Source organism: Pongo abelii, chromosome X (genome assembly GCF_028885655.2).
Source record: "Pongo abelii isolate AG06213 chromosome X, NHGRI_mPonAbe1-v2.0_pri, whole genome shotgun sequence".
Lineage (NCBI taxonomy): Eukaryota > Metazoa > Chordata > Mammalia > Primates > Hominidae > Pongo > Pongo abelii.
The window spans coordinates 115,381,601-115,400,451 of NC_072008.2; the positions used below are offsets into that span (position 1 = coordinate 115,381,601).

Here is an 18,851-nt window from a genome sequence, read left to right on the forward strand (position 1 = left end):
AAAAAAAATATTTAAGTAAATTTAACAAAGTCTCTGGATAAAGCTTAACACATAAGAATGAGTCACATGTCTAGCAGGTGAGATGTCATGGCTAATGCCTGAAATCCCAACACTATAGGAATCCAAGGGGGAGAATTCCTTAAGCCAAGGAGTTCGAGATCAGCCTGGGCAGCATAGAGAGAACCCCGTCTCTACAAATAATTTTTTAAAATTCAGCCAGGCTTGGTGATGCATGCCTGTAGTCCCAGCTACTCAGGAGGCTGAAGTGGGAGGATTATTTGAGCCCAGAAGGTTGAGGCTGCAGTGAGCCATGATCGCACCACTGAACTCCTGCCTGGGTGACAAAACAAGACCCCCGCTAAAATAAACAAATAATGGCAAACAATGGGAAAATGTTTTAAAAGACAATATCATTTGCAATAGTATAGAAAATGAGCTATCCGGGAATTAATCTAGTGAACGATGTTTAAGATCTCTCCTATGAAGCATTGCTGAAAGAAATCAAAGAAGACCTAGATAAATGGAGAGATACATCATGTGCATGGATTTGGAAAGTTAATACTGTTAAGATCTCAATTCTCTGCAAATTGGTCTAAGATTCAATGCAATCCAAATCAAAAGCCCAGAAGGATATCTTTGTGTAGAAATTGAAAAGTTACATATAAAAGTTATATGGAAATGCAAAAGATCTAAAATAGGTACAGACAAATTTTGGGGAAAAGAGGAACAAAGTTAGCAGATTATACATCCTCAAGTTTTCAAGGCCTATTTTAAAACTCCAATATTTAAATGTGATAGTGATGAAAACACAGAGAAAGAAATCCATGGAACGGATTAGGAAGTCAAGTAATTTATAAACAATTACCTGAATTACAGCAAAGCATCCATTGCAATTTAGTGAGGGAAAGAATGGCTTTTTCAGTAAATTGTTCTGGATCACCAGATCTATGCTTCATACTACACACAAAAATTTATTTAAGATGGATTAGATATTATGTGAAATATAAATTAATAAAGCATAGGATAATATCTTAAGGACCTTCAGGCAAAAAAAAATCCTTCATTAGGACACAGAAAACGTAAACTTAAAAGGAGAAATTGACAGATTGTACTTCATAAAAATTAAAAGCTTCTGTTCATTAAGAGGCATCCAGACAGTAAAAAGGCAAGCCGCAGATTTAGAGAAGACATTCACTATATATATAGTATATACGTATATATACTATATATACGTATATACGTATATATTCACTATATATATATACACATATATATGACAAAAGACTTGTATCTAGAATGAAGAAAAACCCTACAAATTAATTTTTGTAAAAGACAGGCTACCTATCTTTTAAAAAAACGGGTAAAAACAGACTACCTGTCTTTTCAAAAAATGGGTAAAACACTCAGACCTTTCACTATAGAGGACAAACAAATGGCCAATAAGCCTATTACAAGGAGTTAAACTTATTACCTATCAGGACATGCAAATCAAAATCATGCTGAGATACCAGTACACATCCATCAAAATAGTTAAAAATAAAAGGACTGACAATACTGACAATGCCAAGTGTTGGCGAAAATGTGAAGTAACTGGGATTTTCATAGGTTGCTGGTGAAAGTGTCAGTTGGAAATCCATGTGCCAGAATCTACTAAAGCAGATCATATGTGTACCGTATAATGTAGCAGTGCCACTCCTGTGTATATACCCAAAAGAAATGAGTGCTCTTGTCCAACTTTAAGGCACATACAAGAATATTCACAGCCTTAGAGATATTTAAGATATTTAAGATACCCAAGAGGCAAGAGGATTGCTCGAGTCCAGGAGTTTGAGACCATCCTGGGCAATATATCAAGATTCTGTCTGTTAAAAAAAAATATTTAGCCAAGAATTGTGGCATGCACCCGTATTCCCTAGTGACCCGGGAGGATGACAGTGAAGAATTGCTTGAGCCCAGGAGTCTGAGGTTGTAGTGAATCACGATTGCCCTGCTGCACTGGAGTGAGATCCTGTCTCAAAAAAGAAAAAAAAAAAAAGCCCCAAACCAAAAACAACACAAAGGTCAGTCAATGGGAGAATAGACAAACTGTGATATATTCATACAAATACTTCACAGCAATGAAAAAGAATGAACTACAAGGCAAAAACATGGATAAATCTCACATTAATGTTGAGTTTAAGAAGCCAGATGTTTTTCAAAGTCTATTGCACGACAAGATGACCACAGTTAATAATATATATTTCAAAATTGCTAAAAGAATAGATTTATTTTTTGAGATGGAGTCTCACTCTGTCACCCAGGCTGGAGTATAGCAGCGTGATCTCGGCTCACTGCAACCTCCGTCTCCTGGGTTCAAGTGATTCTCCTGCCTCAGCCTCCCTAGTAGCTGGAATTACAGGCGTGCACCACCATACCTAGCTAAATTTTTTTTGTATTTTTAGTAAAGACAGGGTTTCACCATGTTGGCCAGGCTGGTCTCAAACTCCTTACCTCAAATGGTCCACCTGCCTCAGCCTCCCAAAGTGCTGGGATTACAGGCATGAGCCATCACACTCAGCCCCAAGAATAGATTTTTAAATATTTTCTACAAAAAAGTAAGTATGTGAGGTGATGCATATGTTAATTAGCTTGATATAATCATTCCACAATGTATACATATTTCAAAACATCACATTATATCTCATAAACATATACAATTATTATTTGTCTAGTAAAAATTAAAATTTAAATTAAAAAGAAGCCAGATGTTAAAGAATACATATTATATTATATCTTTTATATGAAGTTCAATAACTGACAAAAGCTATTTATAATCATAATAGTCACTATAGTGGTTATCTTTGGGGAGTGTTGACTGGGAGTGGACAGGAAGGAAATTTCCGGGACAATGGAAATACTCTGTTTTAATGGAGTTAGTAGTTATGTGAGGGTATACTTCTGTAAAATCAATCCAGCAGTACACTTAAACTTTCTGAACATTACTTCATGCAAATTATACATCATGTTCTTAAAAAAAGGATCGTCAGGCCAAAAAAATAAAATCCAGCTATATGCAATGTACAAAAGACACATCAACATAAGGATTCAAAAAGGTTGAAAGTAAAATGATGAGAAAATGTTATATCAGGCAAATACTAAAATAATTTAGTAGATCTATTTTAATATCAGAAGAAAATATACTTAAAGGTAATAGAGAAAAACTGAGTCACTACATTAAGCCTCTAACATTTTATGTCTTTTTTTGCGGGGAAGAGTCACTTTTTGTTTTCTCTATTTGTTGTTTCGTTTTTACTGAGTTCACGGGAGGGGGAAGAAGTTTGGGGCTAAATGGTAGGGAGAAAGTAAGAAAGAAACAGGTGTTTAGTATGAAGACGACTTCTCAGGTAGAGCCAAATAAGATAAGGAAACAGATTTTAGTTCATCTTGTTAATGTATGTCTCTGCCTGAACCTTTCATTATGATATCCTGACAATTATAAATTACATTTTTCTAAGAAATTTGCAGAATGAGTAAGCCAGAGTCTTAGAGGGACTTCCCAAAACCTGAGAGCTCAACCAATACAAAAGCCTTATTATTCGTTTTGCTTCTGCAAATAATTACTTGAAGAAAAATAAGTTTCCAGCAGGGAGTTGAAAGAATTGTTCTCCTTTGAAGATAAGACTTGTGAATATCCCATAGAGGAGGCAATTGGAAAGTAATGAGGCGAAAATGGATTATACTCTCACTTCTATGCCACAGGAGGAAAACGTTTCCTTTATAGGAAATTAATTCACACCTTCACTTCCTTAAGAATGGATTCAGAATGGGGATAGAGACAAGCTAAAAGGAGGAGGAAATTTTATTTGGTCACTCAATTTTAACCACCTACTTTGTGTAAGATTTTTTCTCAGTGCCAGTGGTTTGGGTAAGTGTTTAATATATGAAAACTATAGAGTTATCTCTGGGAACTTAAAATATAGTAGGAATTTAAATATACAAATAATAAAAGACAGACTATAATGTCTTTTTAGAATGCATTTTATGGTATGTATTTAAGGTATACAACATTATGTTATGAGATACACATATGATAAAATGGTTATCATAGTGAATCAAATGATCATATCTATCATTTCACATAGTTACCCATTTTTCCCATGTGGCAAGAGCAGCTATAAGCTACTTGTTCAGAAAATTCCTGAACATAATACTCTATTATTAATTACAGTCCTCATGTTATATATTAGATGTTTAGATTTGTTCATCCTACATATCTGCTACTTTGTATCCTTTGACCTACATCTACTCATTTCCTCTCCCTACCTGCCCCAACACCCCTGTGACCACTATTTTATTTTCTATCTCTATATATTTGACTTTATTGTCAGATTTCACATATGTGAGATCATGCAGTTTTTTTTGTGTGTCTAGCTTACTTTATTTAGTATAATGTCCTCTGATTCATCCATGTTGTGGCAAATGACAGGATTTATTCCTTTTATAGGGCCCAATGATATTCATTTGTGTGTGTGTATATATATGTACACACACACACACAATCACAGATTCTTTATCCATTCATCCATTGGTGGACACTTGGGTTGTTTCCATATCTTGGATATTGTGAATAATACTGCTATGTACCCAAAGGAAATGAAATCATCACCTCATAAAGATATCTTCACTCTCATGTTCATTGCAGCATTATTTATAACAATTTATTTCGAAGGATGTGCAAAAGTACCATCTAGGCAGGACTACTGGAACGGCAGAGTGCACATCTCTATAAACCCACCACTCCATAAAAACAATAGAAACAGTGACAAAAATGGTCAAAATCATCTTTTGCAGAACTCTAGAAGTTAAGTAAATACCTGTGAGAATCTGAGGAGTATTTACTCAGAAACTGCTAAATATTTCTAAGGACACCAGGATTTGTAGAATTATAACTTGACACGCTCAACTACTCCCAGACCTCTCTCAACAACTCCACAGTAGCAAAAATTAACCCACGAAATGAGACAAAATATTTGTACATCATATATCTGATCAGGGACTTGTAACTATATATATAACACAAAACTCAATAATAAAAAGCCAAATAACCCAATTTTAAAAGTAAACAAAAAAAATAAATAGATATTTCTTCAAAGAAGATATACAAATGGACAATAAGTTCATGAAAAGACGCTCAATATCATTAGGTATCAGGGAAATGCAAATCAACACCACAATGCCCACTAAGATGCCTGTAATAAAAAATATAGACAATAACAAGTGTTGGTAAAGATGTCAAGAAATTGGAACCCTCATGCATTGCTGGTGGAAATGTAAAATGTTGTAACCACTGTGGAAAGCAGGTTGACGGTTCCTTAAAACATTAAACATAAATTACAATATGAATTAGCAATTCCACCCCTAGGTATCTACGATATGTCAATACAAAAACTTGTACACGAATGTTCCTAGAAACATTGTTTGTAACAGCCAAAAAGTAGAAACCATCCAAATGTCCATCAATGGGTGGATGAATAAATAAAATGTGTTATACTCATACCATGGAATATTATTCTGCAATTAAAAAGAATGAAATGTTCATACATGCTACAACATAGATGAATCTTGAAAATATTCTGCTAAGTGAAAGAAGCCAGACACAAAGGACCACATAATGTAGGATTACATTTATATGAAATGTCCAGAATAGGCAAATACATACAGATAGGAAGTAGATTGGTGGTTGCTAGGAGCTGGGGTATAAAGGGAAGTGGGAACTGACTGCTAACGGGAAAGAGGTTTCTCTTTGAGGTGTTAAAAATGTTCTAAAATTGTGCAGTGATGCTTGAATAACTGTAAATATACTAAAAACCACTGAATTGGTTTTTAAATAAGTGAATTGTATATGTGAATTATATCTCAATTAAACTTTTTTTTAAAAGCACTATTTGATATGAACACTATGGTTGCCAATTAAGGAACTCAGAGGAAGGGGTTGACTGCTCAGATCACTTCCCTTGTTGTTCTAGATTAGTTCTGCTCAAGTCTTGAGCAAGGCAAAGATTCAGATGGGGATGTTGGTAATTCCCAACAACATTAATTCCATTAGGTTTACACTTGATCAGAAGATCTAGCTGCACAGCACAGCCTCATTTAGTCCTATCTGACACAATTTATTGCTCCTTACAGTCTGTTATCCCAGGGTCACCAGCCATCTCCTAAACTGTGTAGATAGATGCCTCTCAATACCTCAAACGTTATCTAATCTGTCCCCGCCTCATACTCTCAAATAAGTGGCTGCCTAATTTCCTCTGCCATGGGTAGGAAAATAATGCTCCTCAAGCAGGAACTATACGACAGGCACTGACTCATTTAATTCCTAAAGCAATGCTGTGAAATATGTACTAATATCATTTCAATTTTACAGATCGGGAGTATGAGTCATGGAATGGTAATTTTGCCAAGGTCACAAAACTAGTCAGTAGCATGATTAGGATTTGAGCCCAGACTGGTGCCAACAACAATGTGCTTAATCAAAATGCTATGCTGTGTTCCAAGAAAAGCCCTTTCACACCCTTCCTAGTCATTCTTCCCAAGTTTTATACATTTGCAGTCATCTAGTGAAGAGCAACTCCGTGTCTTACTCACTTTGTTTCCATTTGCATCCCTCCCCCTCCACCCAACATAGTTTTCATATCTTTAAATTCACTGCTCTGACAACCAGAGCCCATCATTGGTTTCTATATTTATCAGTTTACCCAGTCTCCTACCTTTGTAGCACAATGTAGCAATTTCCACTTTGTAGCACAAAATTCTGTGCAAAAATTCAGTGCAAAATTGAGCCCCCCTCCACCTCTAACTCAGCTGTCCCTTTCCAATACTTCAACCCTCCCATATTTTTCAACACTATTTCCCACACCAATAGCCATCCTCATAGCCATTAAAGAGCTCACAACAGTTGGGGTTCAGGGGACATGAAATGAGGGAAGACTTCATAGGGAAGATCGCACCTGTTCTGGTCCCTGAAGGACAGCTGGAAATGGAGGGAACATTCCAAAATAAGAATATATAAGTAAATGCATGAATAGCCAAGTGTCTAAAAGCAGACTTTGGAATTTGAAAGTTTGGGATTGAAATCCCAGGTCCACTAGCTGTTATCATCTTAACCAATTTACTTAACTTCTTTAAACTTAAGTTTAAATTTTTAAAAATCTAGATAATAATGTCTGCCTTTCTGGGGGTTGTAAGGATTGAATGAAATCATATAAAACACAATCTCTCGATCAAGAAAAACAATCACCAATGAAATAGTAAACATCAGTCATTCTTGGCAAACAGTGGTAGTTAACTTTGCCGGTGTTCGTGAATTTGGGAGAATAGCCTGGGAAAATAAATTCAGATCAGACCAAGGTAGGTATTTAAAGATTATGAGAATTTGGAAGAAAATAGACAATAGAGTTATCAAAGTTTGTGTGGGAGTAGAGAATGAGAGGGGGAATGAGAGAGGGAAAGGAAGAGAAGTAGGGGGGAGAGAGGGAGGAGAGAATGAGATGGGGAAAGTGAGAGAAGTGTGGGGGAGAAAGGGAGGGAGAGAGCCAAGAAGAGAGAGGGAGAAAAAGGAAGAGGGTTAGCCGGACGTGGTGGCCAGCACCTGCAGTCCCAGCTACTCTACTCGGGAGGCTGAGGCAAGAGAATTGCTTGAACCAGGGCGGCAGATGTTGGCAGTGAGCCAACATCATGCCACTGCACTCCAGCCTGGGCCACAGAGTGAGACTCTGTCTCTACAAAAAAGAAGAGGAGGAGGAGGAGGAGGAGCAGGAGGGGAGGGGAGGGGAAGAGAGAGAAGGGTTGCTATAGGGAATGGTCAGAACTAAGCAAGTTACTTAGTATTTCTTTGTAACTCAATGTTATGTTTATTGTCTAGCACTCTTGTTACACTTTGAGCCTCACAAGGATTCGAAACATGCCTATTTTATTCACCACTCTATATACAGAGCCTTGCACAATCCTTGGCACATAGTGAATACTTGATAAGTATTTATTGAATGAATTATAATGAGGAGGAGAGGGGAACCGAAAAAATAAAGATTCCGAGAATTCAAGATAGGTGACTGGGAGAATACAAAAGTTTGGAAGTGCGGAGGAAATAATGAGTTTAAATTTTGGACGTACAAGTTTGAAAAGCCTATAGTGCACTCATGTTCATGTTTAGCAAAATTCATATGTGTAATTGGAGCTCAGATAAGGGGTGGGGGCTTGGGATAGGTTGTTTAGATTCATTAGCATACGGGTAGCAATTTAGATCACCCTGAAGAAGGGAGGCTTTAAAAGGGGGGATGCACCGGAAGTGACGCCAGAGGTTAACGGAAAACGGAAGCGGGCTGGCTGAGAAGAAGCTTCCGTTAGTGCTACCTTGAAGAGGAAAGAGCCAGATAAAGAGAGATTAAAAGTATGAGAAAACACGGAAGCCACTGGTCTCAGGGAGACAGAGAAGGATACCAAAGAAGTAACTATTATGAGGGGCCACACACCAGCCACTCAAGGTAAAACTACGACATCTAATTAATTTGCCATTTAAATCAGAAGTCGTTGGTGGCTTTGGGATGAGAGGTTTTTAAGGGGTGTTGGGGAGCAAAGCCACATTGCCATGATAGTTATATTGCTTGAGTTTGAATCTCAACTAGTTTGTGACCGCAGGCAGGTTTTTACAGTCTTAGCTGTAAAATGAAGATGATAAAATAATAGCAATTACCTCAGCATTGTTATAATAAGTGAATATATGTAAAACTGATTAGAAAAGCACCTTACATATAGTCAGCACTCGACATTTTAGTTGTTAGACTACTTTGCAGAATAAATAGCCCTTAAAAGATGGTGAATAGCACTGTAAACTTAATTTTTGTTGGTGTCTGCAAGACATTTTAAAATGCCAGAATGGAGAAACTAGATGAACTTTTCCTGTTGAATATGGCTAGGTTAAAATGAAATAGTAATTTAGGCATACTGCCAAAACGTGGTAATTCAGTGAGGATGATCCTTACAGAATGTTCCAGAATGCTAAATTGTTCACTAGTCATGCACGCCTTTCCCCAAGCTCCGCCCACTTATCCTATAGGCTACGGAATGGTAGGTCTCCTCGCATTTCTAATTGGTCTTCAGAGGGCTTTGGCTCCGCCTGCTGGGGCAAAAAATTCCCTGTAATTGAACACTTTCATTTTTGCTTGTCCCCAGGCTTGTCGTTAGAAAACTAGGGGACTTTCCTTTTGAGTATCATGTTTACAAAAGCAAAGTGGCTTTTAAATTTTAAACTAAGTATCAAACAAGTAGATAAGATGGATGGGAGGGATCTTCAGGAACTGAAGGGTGGTGGAACTTAAGGTTGGAACATCGGTGTGCTTTTAACGACGTACCAAGCTACTTCCGGGAGAGAATGGGAGGGTGAAAAATTATGTGCCTTTGGCGGGTTTCGCTCTCTTCATAAGTATTGATCATTCCGCAGCCGTGGGGGCCGGACACGTGAGGAGGTAGTGACGCCGCCACTGCCGGAACACGCTGCTACAGGCTCCCAGATGGCCACGTCTCTGGTGAGTGCCTGGGCCGTGGCAGGACGGCTGGGCGCCGGGCTCCAGTGGCTGAGGGGAGGGACTCCGGGGCGGTCTAGCTGCTGCTCACGTGGATAGGTGACGAATCACGGCCCGGCTCTCTGCACTGCGGGGCGGGGCCCAAGCTTTGCTGCCCGCCCTGCCGGCCCCACCCCCGCCTGGTTAGCAGTCGCTTTCTGGTCCCGGAAAGGACCCTGAGCTGGGAAATAGCGAGAGGCGGGGATGTTTGGGTTTGTTGTTTATGGCTTGCAGTCTCTTTCTCTCGATTATCTTCCTCTCTAAAAATCACTTTCAGTCACCTGACAAAGAAACTGGCGATTCATTGTTCTTAATTTAGTAGTAGACTGGGCCCCGTAAATGAATGAGAAGGAAGGTATTCCTTAATTCTCCGGCACGAACGCCAACAGCATTGCTTTCTTCGGTTTCACAGTTCTTATGCAAACAGCAGTGAATATTTACGCAATGTGGGAAAGTTTCCTAAGGGGAGCTGCCGGTTTTTCAAGTAGTTGAACTACTTTCGTGTGTGTGTGTGTGTGTGTGTGTGTGTGTGTGTGTGTGTGTGTGTGTGTGTGTGTGTGTGTGTGTGTGTGTGTGTGTGTTTCCCATTCAACAACTTTGGAGTTTGGCTCTAACACCTCACTTGAAAAGAGAAAACACTTTCCTAGCTTATTCAGTGGCAGTTTTCGCCGCTCTCTCTCCTTTTCTAAGGTTCAGGTGGTGTCATTTTCATTGCCGTGAATGTTTGTAAAATATTGAAAGTCTAAAGTGTTTAGTTGCCAAGAAAAGATTATAAATTTATATGTGGAGACAGAAAAAGACTCAGATTCATTGAGAAGATTATGTCCTAAAGACATGCACTTAAAATTAGTGAAAAATTTTAAAATTGCAAACTTTAGAGTCCAGCCTTTAAAATGTCTGAATTTATATGAAAGAATGTGGACTGTATATAGAGCTACATAGTGGTTGAAATAAATCATCAGCTTCCGTCAGTGGTTTTGTGTTTGTGAGGGATTGAAAAGGTTGGTAATCTATACTTCTGGAATTTTTCTTGTAGGATTTTAAAACTTATGTAGATCAGGCATGTAGAGCTGCTGAGGAGTTTGTCAATATTTACTATGAGACAATGGATAAAAGAAGACGGGTGAGTGTTATAGACTCTACTACTGTTTACAGACTACTACTGTTTATTAAATACCAGGTTGTGTCTGGAGCCAGCATTTCATCTGACTTGCATAAGTGGTAACTGTGGACTTACTCTTTAAAAGCAAATTGCTCAGGGAAGGATTGGTATGGCATTAGTGGGAACATGGGCTCTGGAATCATATCCCAGGTTTACCTTTACCTAGTTCTTTGACCTGGAGCAAGTTGCCATTTTCCCTTAACCTCATTTTATTTTCAAGTTGGTAAATATGAATTAATTAAAATACCGCACTTAACATTGGGCCCAGCATATTTTCTTAAATATGTTTCCTTTTCTTAGTTCCATCAATTAACCAATATGGTTAAGGTAGTATTAGTGCTAATGAAGGGGTGGGTCATTACGGGGAATATTTCCTGATTCGACCCTTTTATGTCATATATTTATAGATAATTTCTGATTATGGCTCAAAAGTATAGCTTACACCCACAAAAAGTATGCATGTAGCATGGATAATATTAAGTCCTCAACAGACTGAGATTTCATCAGCTTTTTCATTGCAACTTATCCCTGCACCATATCTTTTAAGTAATTATGTCAGTATGTGGTCAAGTGAGTCTTGCCTAGGTCTCTTACCAGTATAGAACTGTGCTTTGGAGAACTACTTCTATCCTGCAGCTGCAAAAGTTAATACCCTATCTCTAAAAACCTATTTTTTATATAAAACCCATTTATTAAACATAGGATTTTATATATATATATATACTTTAAGGTCTGGGATACATGTGCAGAACGTGCAGGTTTGTTAGATAGGTATACACGTGCCATGGTGGTTTGCTGCACCCATCAACCCGTCATCTACATTAGGTATTTCTCCTAATGCTATCCCTCCCCTAGCCCCCTACCCCCTGACAGGCCCAAGTGTGTGATGTTCCCCCCACTGTGTCCATGTGTTCTCATTATTCAACTCCCACTTATGAGTGAAAACATACTGTGTTTGGTTTTCTGTCCCTGTGTTAGTTTGCTGAGAATGATGGTTTCCAACTTCATCCATGTCCCTGCAAAGAACAGGAACTCATCCTTTTTTATGGCTGCATAGTATTCCATGGTGTATATATGCCACATTTTCTTTATCTAGTCTAACATTGATGGGCGTTTGGGTTGGTTCCAAGTCATTGCTATTGTGAATAGTGCTGAAAGAAACGTATGTGTGCATATGTCTTTATAGTAGAATGATTTATAATACTTTGGGTATATACCCAGTAATGGGATTGCTGGGTCAAATGGTATTTCTGGTTCTAGATCCTTGAGGAATCGCCACACTGTCTTCCACAATGGTTAAACTAATTTACACTCCCACCAACAGTGTAAAAGCATTCCTATTTCTCCACATCCTCTCCAGCATCTATGTTTCCTGACTTTTTAATGATCACCATTCTAACTGGCCTGAGATGGTATCTCATTGTGGTTTTGATTTGCATTTCTCTAATGACCAGTGATGATGCGCTTTTTTCATGCTTGTTGGCTGCATAAATGTCTTTTGAAAAGTGTTCACATCCTTCACCCACTATTTGATGGGATTGTTTTTTCTTGTAAATTTGTTTAAGTTCCTGTAGATTCTGAAATTAATAGATTGCAAAAATTTTCTCCCATTCTGTAGGTTGCCTGTTCACTCTGATGATAGTTTCTTTTGCTGTGCAGAAGCTCTTTAGTTTAATTAGATCCCATTTGTCTATTGTGGCTTTTGTTGCCATTACTTTTGGTGTTTTATTCATGAACTCTTTGCCCATGCCTATGTCCTGAATGATATTGCCTAGGTTTATGCTTTTGGGTGTTACGTTTAAGTGTTTAATCCATCTTGAATTAATTTTTGTATAAAGTGTAAGGGAGGGGTCCAGTTTCAGTTTTCTGCATATGACTAGCCAGTTTTCCCAACACCGTTTATTAAAGAGGGAATCCTTTCCCCATTGCTTGTTTTTGTCAGGTAAAAACCCATTTTTTAAGGCAAAAGATAAAAGAAGTTTCTTGTACTGATATTTGATGTCAGGGAAAAGGGTTGTGACAATGGATGTTTATTGTGCCTTGCCTTGAATGTGTATTGTACCTTACTGCTTTCAAAAAATAAAGTAGAAAAAAAAAAGACAACATAGTTTATTACCAGTGTCAAGCTATGTGTTGACCTTTTTTTAAATTTTTATTTATTTATTTATTTATTTATTTATTTATTTATTTTTGAGATGGTGTCTCACTGTCACCCAGGCTGGAGTGCAGTGGCGCGATCTTGGCTAACTGCAACCTCTGCCTCCCGGGTTCAAGCGATTCTCCTGCCTCAGCCTCCCGAGTAGCTGGGATTACAGGCAACTGCCACCACGCCTGGCTAATTTTTGTAGTTTTAGTAGAGATGGGGGTTTCACCATCTTGACCAGGCTGGTCTTGAACTCCTTACCTCATGATCCACCCGCCTCAGCCTCCCAAAGTGCTGGGATTATAGGCGTGAGCCACCGTGCCAGCCTGGCCTTTTAACCCAAGTTACATTATAGAATTAAGCTAATAGTGTGTCTTGTGACCCCAGAGTTTTAACTGTTGAATTTCTGCCTCATTTGGGCCTGAACTTATTTGATTTATCAAAGTCTCTGCTTTAGCAAGTACTCATGATTCTTTTGAACTAAGTACACGAATAGAGTAGTACTATAGCCGAGCATGGTATGACATGCCTGTAACCCCAGCTACTTGGGAGGCTGAGGCAAGAGGATTTCTTGACCCCAAGAGTTTGAGACCAGCCTCAGGCAGCAGAGCGGGACCCTGTCTCAATTTTTTTAAAAAACCAGAATAATTTTTAAGAAAACATAAACCTCTTCTCTAAAAAGTGGGAGTAGTGAACTAATTCTTTCTAACACGTGCAAATATTAAATGTTTCATTTATATAGCCACTAGCATTAAAGGATACAGGTAGGGCTTGATCAAAAACTTTGTTAATTCTCATAATTACAAAAGGAAGACACACTAAGACTGGCTTGGGGCTGCATTCGCTTGGAATTTGTGATCATTTAATTTGTTTTAATACAGAAAGCAGAACTTAATTGGGTGGAAGGTTTTATTGTGTCTAAAGTGAAATATGAAAAATGTATTTTACTGCCTAGTTTATAAAGAGTAAGGTGATATTTATTTAAGGCCAAGATTATAAGACAGACATTTTGTTCACATTGGTTTCCAGTGGAGATGGAGCAAGGGGAGTGGAGATGAAGGTAGAACTACAAAAAATGTTTATATACCATCTGTAATATCTTAATCCATTTCTATAAAATGTTTATCTAGAAACAGAATTATTTCCCTTTTTTAAATTTGTCTTTCTTTTTAGGCACTAACCAGGCTGTATCTGGACCAGGCCACTTTAATATGGAATGGAAATGTTGTTTCAGGGCTGGATGCCCTAAATAATTTTTTTGACACATTGCCTTCTAGTGAGTTCCAGGTCAATATGTTAGATTGCCAACCAGTTCATGGTAAGATCATGATCTTTCAAGATGCTTCCTTTGTTTTCCTTTAGTAAGCACTGAGCTTTTACACCGAAAGCAGTGAGAAACTTTTAGTGGTAGAACTATTTACTTATTTGAGCAAGTTAAATATTATGAAAAATTTAACTGTCCAGTCAAACTTTGGTCTTCCCTCAGATTCTTTCCACTAGTAGGTTTTGATGGATTATGTGATTTTGGCTTATTAAAAGTTGTATGAAAAGTTGAGATTAATGTGATTTTTGTAAATGGAGGGGAAAGATTATCTGATTTCTCTAAATAGTTGCCTGCTGGACCCTGAAATGTCTCCAGAGTAAAATTATACCATATCTCTGATTAATGTGTTCAGTATCTTACAATCTATTAATATTTCACAGAAATTTACTCTGTTATGTGAAAGGATGACTTTTTACAAGACAATTTGATGCCAGGTAGATTGATACAGTTTAATAAAACCTCTAGGTGGGGTCCTAAGTGTCTTAAATTGTAGTTTAGGGTGATTTTTTTTCCTTTATAATTCCTGAAAGGAACAATAGTTTAAGAAGCAAAACATGAATAAGCTCTGTTAGAAACCTGAAATATTAATTCTGAAATATTTATATATATATGAAGCAAATGGTCCTATGCTAGATATAAGCTCCTCATTTTGAAACTAGAGTATCCCAAAGTTTTCTGGACTGAAAATAATTTTAATATCTTTTAATGAGTATTTAGTTTTCTGGGTTTGAGTATGCGTGCTTAAGATTATGCTCAAGGGACAGAAAGTTTATGAAAAAAATTTTAAGCATTAGTCCATAAACAATGTATTTTAAGCCTGAAAATCTGTTTATTTAGAGATAGAAAATGACATGTTCTCTTTTTTTTAATGTGGATGAAGAGCAAGCAACTCAGTCCCAAACTACAGTTCTTATTGTGACCAGTGGAACTGTGAAGTTTGATGGAAACAAACAACATTTCTTCAACCAGAACTTCCTGCTGACTGCTCAGTCCACTCCCAACAATACTGTGTGGAAGATTGCAAGTGATTGCTTCCGTTTTCAAGATTGGTCTAGTAGTTAAAGGGGCAAAAGTCCATTCTCATTTGGTCCATTAGTTCCAGCAACTGAAATTTATGTGAATTATTTTGATTGTAGAAGCACTATAATATGTGCTGAAACTAAATTTCTTTAATATTTTCTATTCCTATCAGCACCTTTTCTAGCAGCTGCCAGTTTGGAGCATTGACCTCTAAGAACTTTAAAGCTATTTTTTTACATGCCTTATATAGATTCCACTAATGACATTCTTATAGTAATATTAAACACTTGATCTTGGTACTAACATACTCACTGTGAACTCAGCCTATTGCAAAAATAAAATCTTTTTATAATATTATCTATGGGATGTCAGCACAATATAACACTCTGGGAAGAAGTGGAGTTTTTTGGTTATTAGGTTAATTTTCTAGTAAAACACGTTGCCTGTTTTCAGTTAACACTGGTAATGCCATTTTAATATATGGCTTTTTCAAATCAGTTCAGTGAAAATAGTACAGATTTAGGTTTACATAACTACTCTGACATATTGGAATTGCATATAGAGATGTTCAGTAGTCGTTTTTCATTTTAAGTAATTTTTATTTTGGCATTTTTTTGTGTGAAGTAAATTAATCAACTAGAGAGGTGCAAAACGTTCTCAGTTGATATCTGAGTATTGGGTGCATTTGGCGACTTAAAAGCAAAGCTTCCCAAAAAGATTTTTCTTGGCAGCTCCAGGTCTATACATTTAGGTAATGAATGGTAGTAGAACTAATAGCTTTAACAGGAGAATAGGGAATGAGAAATAGAAATCCAAGGCTGAAGCGAAAAGTAAGGAGGGTGGCCAAATGGTAAACTGTTGGTACTTGTTTTCTACCTCCTAAAAATGTAGCTTATTTTTAGGATTTAAATCACTAAGTTAATAAGTATCCTTGCCAAATGATCATGAGTGTCATTTTTGTTCTAAGACTAATATTTTTAGATCTTTTTACTTCACCGCATACTTATCACCAATGTATATCTCCATTTATTCAATAACTTACTGGGGTAAAATAACAGCAATAAACCTAACCTCTTAACAGGGTCTAACATGAGAGTTGGAGTCAAAGCCATTGTTATCTTTTGGTGACACCCTTAAATTTTAAGTCTTCCATGTGAACTTTAGGCCCAAAGTTTCTTATGTATCACACATCCCCCAAATAAGTGATTTTTTCCCAGTGCTTTGTACTGTCAACTGCATTATCTTTAGTTATTTAAAGGTAGAATTATTTAATTTTGTGATTTGTTCTTCCATATGATAGTGAGCAAATAGATGTGTTTCAAAATATGTTCCCGCTATGTGGCTAACTCGTTGTCTTTTTAAAAAGAAAATAGAGAATAGCAAATCTTCATGATAATCCTCAAAAGAACAAAATGCTTAACTTTATCTCTTGATTTCTAAAGGTAAAAAACCTAGGTTCGGCTTTTGCTTAAACATTAAATATCTTTTCCATTTTTTAATGTTTGTAAGCTAGATATGCCAGCTTTGTTTCTACATTGCAACCAAAAACTTTTTCACTTAATTATAAAACCAGTAATTCATTTACTCTTGCCCAAAACTATACACTGTGTTTCTGTTATAGTAACAAAATAGAGTTATGTAGAATTGTATGAAACTCAAATTTAAACCATGCTTTCTTGTGGTACTGATTGAAACTTACACATTTTATTCTACTCATAGTGAGCTTATTCTTATTTTGGATTGATTTTCCAAAACCACAGCTTTAGCAGCAACAATCAGAATGTCCAAATGCTGTCCTTTCCCTTACAGAGAAGAACAATGGTAACTAAACGCTGCATATAACTAGCAATAACTACATTGAACGATGTGCATTGCTCACGATTGTTGTGTGTTTTAAGACTTGTATATAAATTGCTTTTTCCAAACTCTGTATAACTTTTAAATGGCTGGAACTACTCTTATAAGGACTAGACTGTATTTTTGACATGCTCCTATTTTTGTAACTTGAAAAAATAAAATTTTGCCTTGTGACAGATTTTTTCAAGCTTGTTTTAAGGTCTTTTGATTTTTGTTCTTAGGTTTCAGAATGGTTACTTGTTTCTTTACAATATAAGGTTTTTCAAATTTAGAAAAAAATTACAGTAATGTGTTGACAACAATGGTTAACAACTTGGATCTTCTTTGTGTTCTTTCTGTAACCTGCCACATCTGTCCCCTTTTCCTTCCAATTATTCACATTCCTGAGATCATCACTTGTTTGAGATACCTATAGGTTTTTGGTGAGAAGTTGGAAATCTTAACCTTGAGAAACCAGCTAAAATGCTATATTGGATAGGCAGTGAAACCAAAATACAGTTGATTTCCGGAAAGAATGGTTCATTAAATTTAATTCTTTTTTTTATTATTATTATACTTTGGGTTTTATGGTACATGTGCGCAATGTGCAGGTTAGTTACATATGTATACATGTGCCATGCTGGTGCACTGCACCCACTAACTCGTCATCTAGCATTAGGTATATCTCCCAATGCTATCCCTCCCCACTCCCCCCACCCCACAACAGTCCCCGAAGTGTGATGTTCCCCTTCCTGTGTCCATGTGTTCTCATTGTTCAATTCCCACCTATGAATGAGAATATACGGTGTTTGGTTTTTTGTTCTTGTGGTAGTTTAATGAGAATGATGATTTCCAATTTCATCCATGTCCCTACAAAGGACATGAACTCATCCTTTTTATGGCTTTATAGTATTCCATGGTGTATATGTGCCACATTTTCTTAATCCAGTCTATCATTGTTGGACATTTGGCTTGGTTCCAAGTCTTTGCTATTGTGAATAATGCCACAATAAACATACATGTGCATGTGTCTTTATAGCAGCATGATTTATAGTCCTTTGGGTATATACCCAGTAATGGGATGGCTGGGTCAAATGGAATTTCTAGTTCTAGATCCTTGAGGAATCGCCACACTGTCTTCCACAATGGTTGAACTAGTTTACAGTCCCACCAACAGTGTAAAAGTGTTCCTATTTCTCCACATCCTCTCCAGCACCTGTTGTTTCCTGACTTTTTAATGATTGCCATTCTAACTGGTGTGAGATGGTATCTCATTGTGGTTTTGATTTGCATTTCTCTGATGGCCAGTGATGGTGAGCATTTTTTCATGTGTCTGTTGGCTGCATAAATGTCTTCTTTTAAGAAGTGTTTGTTCATATCCTTTGCCAACTTTTTGATGGGGTTGATTGTTTTCTTGTAATTTTGTTTAAGTTCTTTGTAGATTCTGGATATTAGCCCTTTGTCAGATGGATAGATTGCAAAAATCTTCTCCCATTCTGTAGGTTGCCTGTTCACTCTGATGGTAGTTTCTTTTGCTGTGCAGAGGCTCTTTGGTTTAACTAGATCCCATTTGTCAATTTTGGCTTTTGTTGCCACTGCTTTTGGTGTTTTAGTCATAAAGTCCTTGCCCATGCCTATGTCCTGAATGATATTGCCTAGGTTTTCTTCTAGGGTTTTTATGGTTTTAGGTCTAACATTTAAGCCTTTAATCCATCTTGAATTGATTTTTGTATAAAGTGTAAGGAAGGGATCCAGTTTTAGCTTTCTACA

General features: G+C 37.1%; 1 protein-coding gene across 4 annotated transcripts; it reads left to right on the plus strand.

Annotated features, from left to right (window-relative positions):
- Positions 1 to 8,343: 8,343 nt before the first annotated feature.
- Positions 8,344 to 17,280, plus strand: NXT2 (nuclear transport factor 2 like export factor 2). 4 transcript variants are annotated; one of them, XM_009235161.3, is made up of 5 exons: positions 8,344 to 8,519; positions 9,476 to 9,560; positions 10,633 to 10,719; positions 14,075 to 14,219; positions 15,106 to 17,280. In XM_009235161.3, exons 1-5 carry the CDS (start codon positions 8,428 to 8,430, stop codon positions 15,285 to 15,287), a joined length of 591 nt encoding a protein of 196 aa, XP_009233436.2. In that variant the 5' UTR covers positions 8,344 to 8,427; the 3' UTR covers positions 15,288 to 17,280. The 4 variants fall into 4 exon arrangements, with proteins under 4 accessions (XP_009233436.2, XP_009233438.1, XP_009233437.1 ...); XM_009235163.2 differs by lacking the exons at positions 8,344 to 8,519; positions 9,476 to 9,560 and adding an exon at positions 9,704 to 9,808; XM_009235162.4 differs by lacking the exons at positions 8,344 to 8,519; positions 9,476 to 9,560 and adding an exon at positions 9,828 to 9,951.
- Positions 17,281 to 18,851: the final 1,571 nt, after the last annotated feature.